The 14,028-nt window shown below is 43.5% G+C and overlaps 2 protein-coding genes across 2 annotated transcripts in view; one reads left to right on the top strand and one right to left on the bottom strand.

Annotated features, from left to right (window-relative positions):
* shroom1 (shroom family member 1) overlaps positions 1-6,852 on the top strand; it is a 29,806-nt gene extending 22,954 nt beyond the window's left edge. Inside the window, exons 6-9 of the mRNA XM_062405727.1 lie at positions 138-737; positions 1,582-1,690; positions 2,173-2,445; positions 4,250-6,852. Coding sequence (XP_062261711.1) covers positions 138-737; positions 1,582-1,690; positions 2,173-2,445; positions 4,250-4,504 — 1,237 coding nt within the window. The 3' untranslated portion in view covers positions 4,505-6,852. The remainder of the gene's footprint in view (positions 1-137; positions 738-1,581; positions 1,691-2,172; positions 2,446-4,249) is intronic.
* Positions 6,853-10,120: 3,268 nt separating this feature from the next.
* LOC133970220 (ankyrin repeat domain-containing protein SOWAHA-like) lies at positions 10,121-12,647 on the bottom strand. The gene has a single exon (XM_062407114.1). The coding sequence runs from the start codon at positions 12,218-12,220 to the stop codon at positions 10,790-10,792; it is 1,431 nt and encodes a 476-aa protein (XP_062263098.1). The 5' UTR covers positions 12,221-12,647; the 3' UTR covers positions 10,121-10,789.
* Between the last annotated feature and the right edge of the window lie 1,381 nt (positions 12,648-14,028).

The following is a 14,028-nucleotide window of genomic DNA, read 5'->3' as shown; positions in this document are numbered from 1 at the left end:
AACCCCATATCGCTGCAGATAACCTTCAACCTTCATGCAACTCACTAGGCTAAAATGAACTTTTTCAGGTGTTTGTGATTCTGCAAATATGATTTTGCTCTTATGTGATACTAAATCATAATTTGTTTCACTTCCAGTCGAGTCAGGACTTCTCTTTCTGTGACTGGATCAGAGAGAGAGGAGTCAGTGGATGAAACAAGCAGTGACATCCCAACACCAAATTCAAATCACGAAGTGTCTCTGAGCTGCGGCGTCACCACGGATCCGTCGCTGTGGATCCTGCCTCCAGAGGAACATATCAAAGAGGAGGTCCAGGATGTGCTGCTGACAGACAGCGTTTTTGAGGATGAGTCCACCTGCTCGGCTCCTCAAACACAGACAAGCGAGACCTCTGTGTCTCCCTGCACCTCCGTCTCCGATGCGGACGTCACTCAGCGGTCAGAAGAGGAGGACAATACAGAAACGGAGGATGAGAAGTCAGGAGAAATGCGGGAGCTGGAGGAGAGGGGAGCGCCGGAGGGAGATACGAAGAGCCTTGAGGAGCCCAGTAAGAAAGATCGGTGGGAGGAGCTTGTAGTAGCAGTGGTCAACGCCGACCAGTCTCTGGCCACGGTCCTCTACCCACTGACCAATCGTAAGACAGCGTTGATGCTGATGGAGCAGCTGCTGTCAGAGGACACGCTTCTGATGGAGGAGCACTACAAAAAGAAACAAGAGCAGAGGGGAGCTGCAGAGAGGTAACCATCAATGTCCTGAAATATATCAGCAGCGGTGGCAGTCATACTGTTCATAAACTCTGAGTGGTCTGTTGAGAGCATTTTACTGCCTGATGTAGAGAAGAGAAAAAAACACATTCTCTAAAGCAACATTTTCTCCTTTATCTTGTTCTGTTTATACACATATATGTAGATGGTAAAATAATAACTCATTTCATTCACACCTTTCAAACTATGTTAAAGTTGACTTGGTGCTGCTGCAGCTAAGTCGATTAGGACTCTTAGTTTAATGCTCCTCCATAAATGTAATACTGGTGAAATCCTAATGTCCAGAGCTCCACCAGTGCTGGGTTACCTTTTTGTTGAATCACATGTGCAGACAGACCTGGATATCGGCTTGCTGCTGTACAAGCACTCAGATTTCTGCCAGTGTAAGCATACTTCAGATACACGAAGAATGTGCAAATGCATCAGTAAATACCACCTGGGTCTTGCTCAAAGTCCAGTGCGTGTGAAGGTACGACTGTATATGTGGTGCAGGCGAAGCAGTAACTACCTTTGAGCATGTTATGTATTGTGATAACAGGAATTATTTGTTATAACAGTAAGTAGAGCCTGACTGTTAGTAATATGGAGGTGCCGATGCCCATATTAAGAAGTAAATCGTTTCTGAGACTGTAGTTTTATTCTGTAAAGTCAAATATTATATTTGTATTCATATATTATTATATATTAACTGCAGATACCGATATGTCTGTGAAAGGCTCACATAAGCCAATAGTTATTGAACAACCGATAAATCGGTCGGGTTCTAGATCAGAGTACCTGAAAGTTATCCTGACCTAAACCTGTCCTTGTTTTTCAGTGCGGAAGGGATCAAAGGAGCTGAATCGTCCAATTGTCTTTCTGCTACTGACGACCTCAAACCTCAGTGTGCAGACCTGCAGAGCAAAAGTGACATCATTGAGAAGAAGGTAATTATAATTTCTGCAACTACACTGGGTGGTCAGGAGTATTGTTTCACAAAACAACATTAGTGTGTATTTTTGCTAATAAGAGGCAATATACTGTAAAATAGTCTCTGCTCTGCTGCAGGCGCAGGCAAGACGAGGACAAATCAAACAGGGCCTCATAAAACATTAAACTCTTTTTTACACAAACTTGGCTCATACCATCTGGTTGCTATTTGGCCTTAAGTGGACTCAGAGATAGCTGTGTCTCTTATCACATGACGTACCGGCTGCCTCTTATCACTGTCTCCCACTTGTCCAATGTTTGGCTTAGCAAACCATCTCCTCCTTTTTCCTGACTATCCTGAACAGTAAATGCTAAGTAAATATTTTAAATGGTTTCGCCTGGAATCTAAAATGATGATTAAGTATTTATATTCATCAATGTGTTATGGGACCATTATCTAAAATCCCTATCAATGTCTCCTCTCTGCTTGAATTCACAGCATCAAATAGTGGCTTGTATTGAGGAGCGTCTGCGTTCGCTGGAAGAGGCACGCGGCGCCCTCCAGGCAGAGATCCAGGAGAACACGGCCTGTGGGGAGGCGCTGGAGGTGCTGGTCCGTGAGCGCTGTCTGCCCGTGGAGCTGGAGAGGTACAACCTGTTCATAGGAGACCTGGAGAGGGTGGTGAGCCTGCTGTTGTGCCTCTCAGCTCGGCTGGCCAGGGTGCAGAATGCCCTGAGCACCGTGGACCAGCACACTGATGCTGAGGAGAAGGTGAGGGACCGGTCCTAATTTTTGGGTTCGAGTAGAGTTAATGGTCTTTTGGAATTTTTCTTTGTGTATGCATAAGAAATAGCTTGTAATGACTTAAACTCAACTCGGATAATTGAATGCTTTAATATTCTATCAAGTTGCATACTTAATTGCATTGTGGATTCAAAATGCCTGTTTGTGGGGGCAGCACAATGGTGCAGAACATGTTGTCGGTTCGAATCCCAAGGCCTATCTGTGTGGAGTTTGCATGTTCTCCCCATGCCTGTGTGGCTTTTCTCTGGCTTCCTCCCACAGTCCAAAGGGGTTAGGTTAATTAGAGTATCTGAAACCACTAAAGGTGTGAGTTTGTATGCGAATGGTTGTTTGTCACATATCTGTTAATGATACAGGGGCGATCACCTCTCACCATATGTCATTTGGTAATGGCTCCAGCCCCCTGACACTTAAAGGATAAGCCTAATAGATGATTGTTGCATTCAATGACGTTCTAAAACCTGAGATTCTGCTCAAGAACAACACATTCACATGATCCTTGTCACAACTCAAGCAGCCAGTCCTCAAAAACACAGATTATTCTCAGCTCATATCACACAAGCTGTTAATATCTATCACAGTACAAACACACAGATTGTGACTGAACGTGAAACATACTTTGACTGATATTTGGGGTTACAGGTCACCTGCTGATGTGCTCTAATGCACCACCACAGGCTCTGTAAATTATGACCCTGCACGTTTATGGTCCCGCCTCCTCTGCCTGAAGCTGTTTGCACGTAAACGCTGATGTATGAGAGTAAAAGCGTTCTGCCCGCGAGTGCTCCTGGTGGAATAATATGATACAGTGAGTGCGGCTCAATACACTCCACTGAAAAACAATCATGAGCGTTGGAAGTGCGCTGCTGCTCCCATGCCCTCAGATATTCTCTCCTTCTGTTTACCTTAGAACAGCAAACAGGGCACTTGGGAAAAGTTGAAGGGTGACTTTAATGGAGTCAAGGTTTTCCTGCCGTGTGGAATTCAAAACACGTTGTCAGGTTTATCAGTGTTTAATTGGCCATTATGAGCTTATCTCTGTTTGAGCCTGAATATTTATCGGACAATAGGAGACCATTATTTGTTGATTGCAGTTTGTTTCTAAATGGTTTAGTATAGAGAAATCATTTTGGCTGTCAGTCATTAGGGCCTGTTATTTTTCCTCACACATCATCGTGAATGTGATTATCTCTGATTATCCTGTTTGAGTCTGAATCCCAGTCATTTTCAGCATCAATTTAGTTCTGCATGGTTGCCTTCGATTTCTAGATTTACCCCTGAAAGGGCTCTTTGTTGGTTTGACCATCTGTAAAAGCCTGGCTGAACGTGTTGCGTACTGAGGGCTTGTTAGAGGGCTCATTTGTTTTCCTGCTGTTATCAGCAACACTGGTATTTACACTGACTCACCGAAACTGCAGCCTGGTTTCGATGGCATTTATATCTACCCTGCCCTCTGTTGACACAAGGAAAGACTGCACCTTCTGACCTGTGGCTGTTTGAAACATGATCGGACAACTTTTTCAGCTTGTGTGACATATCACCTTTCGTTTAAAAAAGCAAATCTGGTAGAAAATAACGCTTTTTTTATTAGATATCTTAATACTCTGTCCTTGTAAAATCAGTATACAAATAGTATTTGAAATATTATACACAACTACTTGTAAGCAGTAAGATCTAACGTATGTCTTTGTCCCCAGTGTAATATAATAATAGTATAATTTAAACTCAGGGATGATTTTTAGTTTTCATCTCTCCTCATCTCTCCACTCAGCAATCTCTGGACAGTCGCCACCGTCTGCTGTGCAAACAGAGGGAGGATGCCAAAGATCTGAAGGATAACCTGGACCGCCGAGAGAACCTGGTCTCCACCTTCCTGTCGCGCCAGCTGTCGGCCGAGCAGCTGCAGGACTACCGGAGGTTTGTCCAGACCAAGGCCTCGCTGCTCATCCAGCAGAAGGACCTGGAGGAGAAGCAGAGGCTGGGAGAGGAGCAGCTGGAGGGGCTCTCTAACAGCCTCCACCTGTGAGGGAGCTGAAGATGTCTCCTCTCGTTCTTTACTTGCCTTGAAATAGGAGGTGCAGAAGTTTTGTCTGTGCCACATACACATGGATTATAAATGTTGGAGCTGATATCCCGAACCCCTTCGCACCCTGTCATGACTTTCTTTTTTCCTTTTAAAAGAAGCGAGCAGGGGAAATGATCATGTAGTCAGCTCCTCTTCTCACAACCATAGGCTCTACATGAGATGAGCGTAAAAGACTGTTGAGACTGAAGCTCGATGCCTTCCCCCCCCCCGGCGGGCGCCCAGGAGGCTCACCCACTTTTCCACCCAACGTCCCTCTCAGTCTGCACAATCTGCATCTGAGGACTCGGCCCCTGCTGTACTCGTTTCCTTTGACTTTAAACAGAACGCCTGTTTTCTGTTTCTCTGTGTGCCTTGCTGTTGCGGTGGAGCGTTTTCCATTAGAGCTGCCGTGTGGAAACCTTGCGTCCCCTGTTAGCTATTCAGTAACTGTCCTCCTCGTGTTTTCATTAGGATGATGGTAGTGCTCTAGCCCTGAATCTGCACCCGTGGAAACCTGTAATAAGCTTTAAGATTGTATAGGGCTTCAGTGAAAGAGAGTGGCCTGAGGGGGGCGACGTACTGTATCATGTCAGTAAAATGTAAAATAGATATAGAAGATATCATCTTAATGTTCTTATTTTTTAATGTTTCAAATTAAGGCACTAAAAACCAAAAAAGGTGAAATGAAAAAAAGCACTTTGTAATGATACAAAAATGAACATTTCTTCAAATCAGATTTCTTTCAAAAGTAAATTCAAGTGACAGCCTTACTCCATCCAGTTAAACACCTTTTTTTATTTTGTTATTTTACTTATCCTCTTTGTTTTGCCATTCACTTTAAATAGGAGTTTACTTTAAGTTTTATTAAAGGTGGTGAGGTAAAGGTACCTGAGCACACACAGCAACGATATGGTTTGAGTTCAAATTTGTTTATGGTTAATTTCTTACTTCACGTTATTAAGTGTTGATGATTTCATGCTGGAGCTACTTCCTCGTACTGAGGTACTGAACCTCATGAATGCCGTTTATAGCTAAGCAGCGATTATATCGACGTCTTTGTCGCAGAAGTGACACGTGATCCTTGAAATTACTTTTTTAATAAGCGGAAAGTCCACAATCTTAACGACAGGTGTCTTAAACAGATTCTTTATTCACTATCTCCACAGCTGGCCCAGAGTAGACACATCGAACCCTGAAGTTTATCTAAACACATAAGTAATTAAAAAGCTCTTCTTGAAAACACAAATCACTTTCCCCACGAGAATCTCACATGTTTGAACAGCATCTGTACTTCATCATTGATATTTGTAATTAGTTGTTGATGGCTGTATTTAATTTCTTTTGTATTGATTCCTCAACCAGACACACGGGATAGTTGTTTGATAAAGATGTGAGCTGTCGTGAGTGTGTGTGTCTGTGTGTGTGTGTGTATTTGAAATCATGAATTTTGTCTCGTTGTCAGAACAGAAAAAGACAGAACTTCTCTCTGTGTTTGCTGCGTTAGTTTTCAACAAAAATCCTATGAAGTCATAAGATTATCAGAATATTTAAGTGATCCAGTGTATGGGTTGACGGTTGTGTATATTTATTGACTAACAACAAAAAACGTCAAACAAGTGGACAACTAAAAAGCAAGTTTTCCCCAGAAAGCGAAAACTCCTCTACCCCTAGAAATATGATCATGTTTTTAGCTAAACAGTTTCACCCCCCACCCCCCCGCCCCAGAAACATTTCTGTGGAGATTTACGCCCGTGTCCCTCAGTTTGCTTAACAAATGTATGTTTGTTTTGGTCTTTGTGCTGACGCAGGGCCGAGGGTTTAGAAAGGACTCTCGTGTTGTTCCCTGCAGCGAGCTGGAATTCCTAAAGTATGCAAAAGACCAACATTTTGGAGAAGGCGAAGACTGCAAGGAGAAATACTCCCACAAGGAGCAGCACATGGATAAATACTCATTTGTATTAGTTGTTGATGCATGTGCAGCAAACATTTGACAACAGCTCGGGTAGCAGAAAAGGTGGCTGCATTTTTGGAAGTAGGATTATACTTAAGTTGGGGGGGATTTCATTGTGAATGCTGCAGGCGTGTGAAATAGATATAAACAGAATCTGTTTAAAACCCAACAAGGAAAGACATATTTCAGTGAGTCGCAGCTGGTGGGACGACAGCAGAGACATTTCTAAATCCACGTTTTGTTCTGCTTAATTTCACTCCTGTTCTGTTGAGAGTGCGAGTTGTGTTTTTGTGCCTGTGTGGAGTTGTAAATTCCATGATGTTTGTAATATTGTGAATAAATTAAGCTCTCACTCTGATTCTGGTGTTTTTACATTTCTTATTTTCCACAGGGAACTTGGAAAAGAAAATGTTTCACTCACTCAGAGCGGGAGACACCTGTGATGAGGTCTGACTTTCCCTCAGTGGTCGGGTTTATTCAGAGTTCATCTCTGCCCTCTGTAGGAACAGAGGGCACACTGCCTGTGAGAACCCACTAATTCACTGTTTTTCCTCCTACATTTAAATTCAAATGTATTTGTTGAAACAATTTCCTCGTATTCACACCTTAAAATCCCAACAATACCGCTCTCATATTTTACAGCAAATACTGTTTATTTACTCTATATAATATAGTCTGTAAAAAAGGGAATGAAAAATTTTGGGGACACCTTGTATCTCCCTCATCTTTCTCACGCCACTCGACCTTGTTTGCTCACAGCAGAAGTCCCTCCAATTTGTGTGTCAGTGACAACATAAGCTGATTAAAAGAATGAACTGAATGGGTTGAGTATGAAAAATGGCTTTGGTGTTTGGCAAGTACAGGGAGGGGAAACCCCAGGAGGCCAGGGAGAGACAGTGGACAGCACTTAGGCAAGACCTCCACCTCCATCACGGCCACAGGGACATTTAACACAACACAGGGAATTCTAAACAAGAAAGATCTTTGTCATACTCTAATTGCATGATAATCAGGTTTAGCAGTTGCCACATAGGCGTAGCATTCTGTGTGTGTGTGTGTGGGTAGGGGGGGGGGGGGGACATGGCGGCCTGAGCACAGCAGCAGCACCTCTGTCACATTGCTGGATAATGAGGTGCTTTGTCCCTTTGTCTCCAGAGTTATGGTGGATGAAACATCAACGTCAGCAATGACAGAAGCAGAGATTGTAATTTTGTATTGCCTCCATCAGAATAACTGTGTCATAATCGTCAGGGTCTGCCGGTCAGTCAGGTTATGTACTGTATCTATAACCCGGTGACTCAGGGATTATTCGGATCAGCGGCTTCATTTTTTAAGCCTGAACCCTGAACTCCTCCATCAACCTTTAACACACACATCAGTGGTGAAACTGCAGCTTGTAAAACTGTGCTGGTTTTATATCACCATGATTTAATGACAGCATATGTTTTTGTTCAAGCTCTGCTATAGTCAAAGCTAATGTAACAACCCACACACACACACACACACACACACACACACACACACACACACACACACACACACACACACACACACACACACACACACACACACACACACACACACACACACACACACACACACACACACACACACACACACACACACACACACACACACACACACACACACACACACACACACACACACACAGGGATGTGGTTTAGCATTCCGGATCCGCCTCGTTATTTTGACACTGACAGTGTTATTCAAATTGGGTCATGGTTAAATGGGGGGTTGTGCTGGACTAATTGAGGCGTACCTAATATTCTGACCCCGATCGAACGGCAAAAAGAAAATGACTAATTAACTTTAACGACAATCTCAATCATTTCCATATCATTTAATTTGCACATTTTCAACAATGTCAAAGTGTCAAGTGTTTTTTTAAGAATCATTAAAGGTGCTATACAAATAAAATGTGTATTTCTTATGGTATGGCAGGACTGATGTATTGGTCTGCATTACACGGTCCTGAGTAGATTGTATAGATGCACCTTTTAAAGGAGCCATGGAGAAACAGGTCAGAGGATTTTATGAACCCAATAACATTACAGAAATTACAGATGCTATTATTATATTAATAACCTCTAACCCAACCGCCTCCATATCGACAAAAACAAGAAACCTGTATTGTAACTTTCTTGCCAATAATTAAAGAAGAAGATTGATATCACTCTCATGTTTGTGCGTTCGGTGCCAAGCTGAAGCCAGGAGGCATTTAGCTTAGCTTAGCATTAACACTGGACGCAAAGGGAAACGGCTAGCGTGTCCCTGTCCAGGAGCTCCCACACTACAAAAACACCAATTATTATGTAACATGTGTTGAATCAATATACTGACGCTACACTAACTTTGTAATTTAACATCATGGTGTTGCTGTGTATTTGATTCAAAGGTCTTACATCTGGCTCATGCTGCTGACCATGTGCCGGCCTTTCTCCTCCGGGCAGCAGCAGCAGCAGAAAAGAACATTTGCTTAATAACACCTCGAGGCTCTGAGATGAAAACATCGTCTTGACGTAAAGACGATGTATGCTGCTGGGGAAGTGACGTCATGAGACATCAGACCACTCTGGTTGGGGACGGGGGGGAGCAATGGGAGAATGAGGGCGAACACAGGATGCAAATACCATTACTAAACACTGCTATTGCTTTTCTGCTGACTAAGCATGTCTTCTTCGGCAACTTGTCAGCTTCTATTTGGTGACACGTAGTCATATCTGTTGAGGAAGATGAGCCCGGACAGACAGGGGAGGAGGCAGCAGCGTCACTTCTGAAGATGAATGCTCCTCTTCTCTTTCTGCTATTAAAAAAACACACACACGCACATTTGTACTTCTATCTTAGTGAGGACACTCATCAGCATCATACATTGCAAAGCCCCTTACCCTAACCTTAACCTTCCAAGCTAAATGCCTTACCCTAAGCCTTGAGTCTTAACCCTCAAACAGACCTTTGAAAAAGTGGGATCTGGTTAAAATGTCCTTTTTACAAACATGTCCTCACTCTCTAGGGTCTATGGTTAAATGGTCCTCACAAAGGTATAAGTACAGGAGCAAACACACACACACACACACACACACACACACACACACACACACACCTGATTCTAGCCCAAACTCTAAAACCAGGTCTTAACCCTCAAAAAGGCCTTTGTGAGGACCATCCTAAATGTCCTCACAAATACTGTATTGAACCAAAATTCAATCATGACTATAGATAGACATACACACACACACACTTTCAGAAGTGCATGTGCAAACACACACAAACACACTGTCATCCCCAGACAGCTGCACATCTGGCTGAATCAAGTCTCAACAAGCCAAAAAAAGAAATACCTTAACTGTTTTTCAGGGGTTTTAACACGTACAAGGAGTCTAATGATTTATGAAATACCCACACACACCCGAATGAATAACACAGCCTCTGCCCATTTTCAGTCAAATGTATGTGACTCAATGAGAAACTCAGTGTTTGTTTTCTTCCAGGGTAAAACCGGCGGATGTTCTCTTTAACGCTTCACAGCGTTTAATTATTCATCTTTTATAAAGTGAAGCGATGAGGAAGAGAGTTTTTCTAAAGGCTCCTCAGAGACACAAACATTTCACAGTTTTTTGAATTTATTTTGTTTGCTTTTACAGGTTTGATTACCGAATGAGTCAACACCCCCCTCTTCCTTTTTTTTTGCATCTGGAAATCGAGAATCTGACCATCTCACCGTTCTCTGTTCAGTTCTGACTCCGAGACGAAAACACAGGACAACAAGTTGAATCAGTAACAAACTGTCTTTGTTGTAGAGTCGTTTCTTTTTACGACAAAAAATAGATTGTGACAGCCATTGTAAAAATCAAGTTAAATTCCTGAATGATTGCCATAAATTTCAAAATTGGTGCAGTTTTTTGTTGCCTGAACTGAAATGCTGCAATATAAAATAATTCACTATATATAAAATCCTAATAAAGACTGAAAGACTGATAAGACCAGGAGACCACAGATGATGATTAATAAGTCGAATATTTTCTGAGTCACGTCTGAATCACAGTTGGAAACCCACACCTTTAGATTTGCCTCTTATCGGAAACCTAGTGTAAGAATCTAAAATCTGCTCATTCCCGGTAATGAATTATCTCCAGAAGTCGTCAACTAATATAATTAATACTTCAAATCATTATTATTTGAGTATTTTTCAGTTTTTGTGTGTGAAAGAAGGCCCAAAAATCTGCAAAATGTCAATATACGTCTTGCTAGTGAGACAAGGGCGAGTTCTTCCTTTAGATCAAAGCTTCTGACAGGACTCTCTTTCTGAAGCCGCTGTCCTCTCTCTCCTCAGCGGGGTCGTCGCTCAGGGAGTACAGCGCTGACCTTTGCTTGGGCTTCTTCTTGAGGCCGGTCACGTGCGGCTGGAAGAGACGGCTTATTGAATGCAGACCCTTGGGGAGATCTGGGAACAGCTCCGGCTCTTCTCTCTCAGGCGGGGCCCTGTCCGGAGCCGGCTGGACCTTGGGTTCACTCAGCATCTCCCTTACACTCTTGGCAACACCCTTGTGCAGATAGTGGTAGGCCCTTTTCCCGCAGTTGTCCCTGACCCTCACGTCGGCGTTGTGCTCCCCGACCAGCGTGGCAATGATATACTCCTGGTCGTGCAAGGCGGCAATGTGCAGAGGAGTGTAACCGCCATGTGTCCTCGCGTTAATGTCGAGTTCCACTCCCCCCTGCCTCGACAGGTCAACAATCTTGGTGAGCATGTCACTGTTTCCCCACTTGGCTGCCCAGTGCAGGCCGGTGAACCCTGACATGAAGTCCCTCTTCTCGGCCAGCTGGCTGTCTCTCAGCAGCAGGCCGTAGGCCTGGCTCCAGTGGCCGGCGGCACACTTGACCAGCCACTCATGCTCCGACGGCTCCAGCGGAACCAGGGAGGGAACCCTGTTCTCTTTCTGCTCCTCTGACGCCTTGGTGCTCTTCACCAACCTCCTGAGCTGGGGTGAGCCCACGCTGCTGCCCGTCCTGTCCTCCACTGAGGGGGGTCCTCTCTTGGACCTGTAGGCATCTGGTGTTGGACCTTCAGGAGGATCATCATGGTCCACCTTCAGCTTGTGGACCTCCACCCTAGTGACGCTGGGGGGGCATCTCAGGGGCAAGGCGAAAGGTTTGCTCTGGATGGTTTTGGACTTTATTGCTTCACCCCTTGTAAAGCAACCATCTCCACTGGTGCCCTGGCTCTGTACCTCAAAATGCAGCATCCGTTTAACCCTAACGTCCGTGAACCTGGTCCTCCGCAGAGCCAGCTGTATGGGACAAAGTGGTTCGGTGGGGTTGTCACTACTTTCACTCGCCTGATCCAGGTCAGGACCATCTGGCTCGTCTTCTCCAGGACCCGCAGAGCCCTGGTCCCGCACAGGTAGGCGCTGCTGCTCACCTGCCCCCGCAGGTCCTTCGCCTCCCGGCTCCTCCTCGCTCTCGGTCTGGGCTCCCTCCAGTAAATGCTGGTACACTTTTTTTACCACGACATAGCGGACGCCGTCGATTTCTCGGACGACGGCGACGTTGTTGACGAAGGTCTTGAAAAGCTCCTTGTTCCGCTCCTTCTGTGCGGGGTCCACGCAGTCCACCGAGTCTTTAAACTTCCTCACCAGCTCGGACTTCTTCACTCGGCCTCCCTCCGACACGAGCAGAGACAGGACGGACTCCTGCGTCAACGACATGATGTGAAAACTTCTCCAGTCTCCAGGCTGGTTCGAGTCAAAATGTGTAACTCCGGTAATAGACGCGGTGTTTCACCTTTGTTCGCTTCTCCTCTTCCTCCTCCTCCTCCTCCTCCTCCTCCACCTCCACCTCACCTGCAGGAGGCTTTTCCGGGAAAAGGGCGGACGTGGATATGATTTGAATAGAATATGCAAACCTGCACTTGAAATAACAAGTGGAGTTAAATTGTCTATTCTGTGCTGACTCGGGAAAACTGCAAACCATTTCTTTCTTTATTTTATTTGATTAGTTCGTTCTTTCTTCTTTCTTTCTTTCTTTCTTTCTTTCTTTCTTCCTGGGTTAGAATTAAACATGCCAAATTTAACAGCCTCAATACTATAAAAGTATATATACACAAGTAAATGAGAACTAATTTGAAAATCAATTGGTCTGTTCCATTCATTTGCTTACAGTTATTGATAATAACAATAATTAATACTTTATTTATACAGAACATTGTTATAAATGATTAATGACGAAACGATATATTCATATAATAATATAATAATCTCTCTAGTAATAAACACACACAAAAGGATAATTGAATAAATAAAATGTTATTAAATGTGTGAAAATGTCTTTCTTTGTTTATATGAATAACATATGAGCCAGACTTCTGAATGTTCTGAAATATACATTTATCTGGCCTTGTTATCTGTACTTTGTTTGATTATTAAACCAGTACAATAATGTGTGTAACATGTATGTGTGTATGTTTTTCTCTTTACCCCAGTTTGGTGTGCACATGAAAATCAAGTCTTGAATCTTGAATGTTTACACATGCGTTCACTTCTGGTATGTCCTCTATTTTATCGAAATAATCTTTATTTGCCTTTGTCCCATTGTTGTTACTTTAAATAGAGTGTCCTGTTTGTTTTATCAATATTACCATCAGCACCAAAGTATTTGTTGTGACCTGGAAAACTCTTTGAACTGTGATGTCAGCATCACGGTGCAAAAAACCCTAAGAACACCAAGACTGCAATACCCACAATGCAACTAACACTGGGAATAATCTAAGAATATAACAAAGCTAATGATACAGCTTGCTCTGATTGGCTGAGTCATATTGTAGTAAAATGTGCATTGTGCTTTATTCCCCTGTCAATGCATCGCCTGAGCAGTAGTTGTGATTTCTTTGTATTCTGCTGATAGAAAGGCCATTAAGTATTTCTATACTTTTCTATCCTTATAAAATCTATATCCTGAAAAGGGGACATATCCCACCCCTTCTCCAACCCTCATCCCAACCCGGAATCGCTCCCTCCTGTCCGGGCTTGCAGGGTCTGAGCAGTGTCACATTCCTGGAGTGGAGTTCCTGAGCAGCGGCCATATTGGAACCTGTCTGTCCGGCCCAAAGATGTCCTCACGACGTCAAGATGATTCACCCCCCCCTCCCCTCCTGGCTGCATTTTCATGGTAGAGTCCTCCTGGAGATTCTTATAGGAGACTTCAAACGGGTCAAAGTACATAATAAATCATAATTAACCCAAACAAAAGTATATTTTATTTAATGAGAAGGGAAAGTGTCTTTTAAATAAGAAATCGAGGTAATTGTGTGGAGCTAAATGGGAACAACTGCCTCACTCAACAATTTATTATCTCTTTAATAAATTTTATTTTAAACACAACCTAGCCTAATAAGCATTTAATTAATATATTATTCTGCACTTTTATCAACGTCACATCGAGTCAAAACGAAGGAAATACACGACTTAGCCTGCAAACGAAGGGGAAGTGACGTGTCGGGGAGTCATCTCGTCGCCTA

This window comes from Platichthys flesus, chromosome 15 (genome assembly GCF_949316205.1).
Source record: "Platichthys flesus chromosome 15, fPlaFle2.1, whole genome shotgun sequence".
Taxonomy (NCBI): domain Eukaryota; kingdom Metazoa; phylum Chordata; class Actinopteri; order Pleuronectiformes; family Pleuronectidae; genus Platichthys; species Platichthys flesus.
This window is presented reverse-complemented; position numbering and strand designations above follow the sequence as displayed.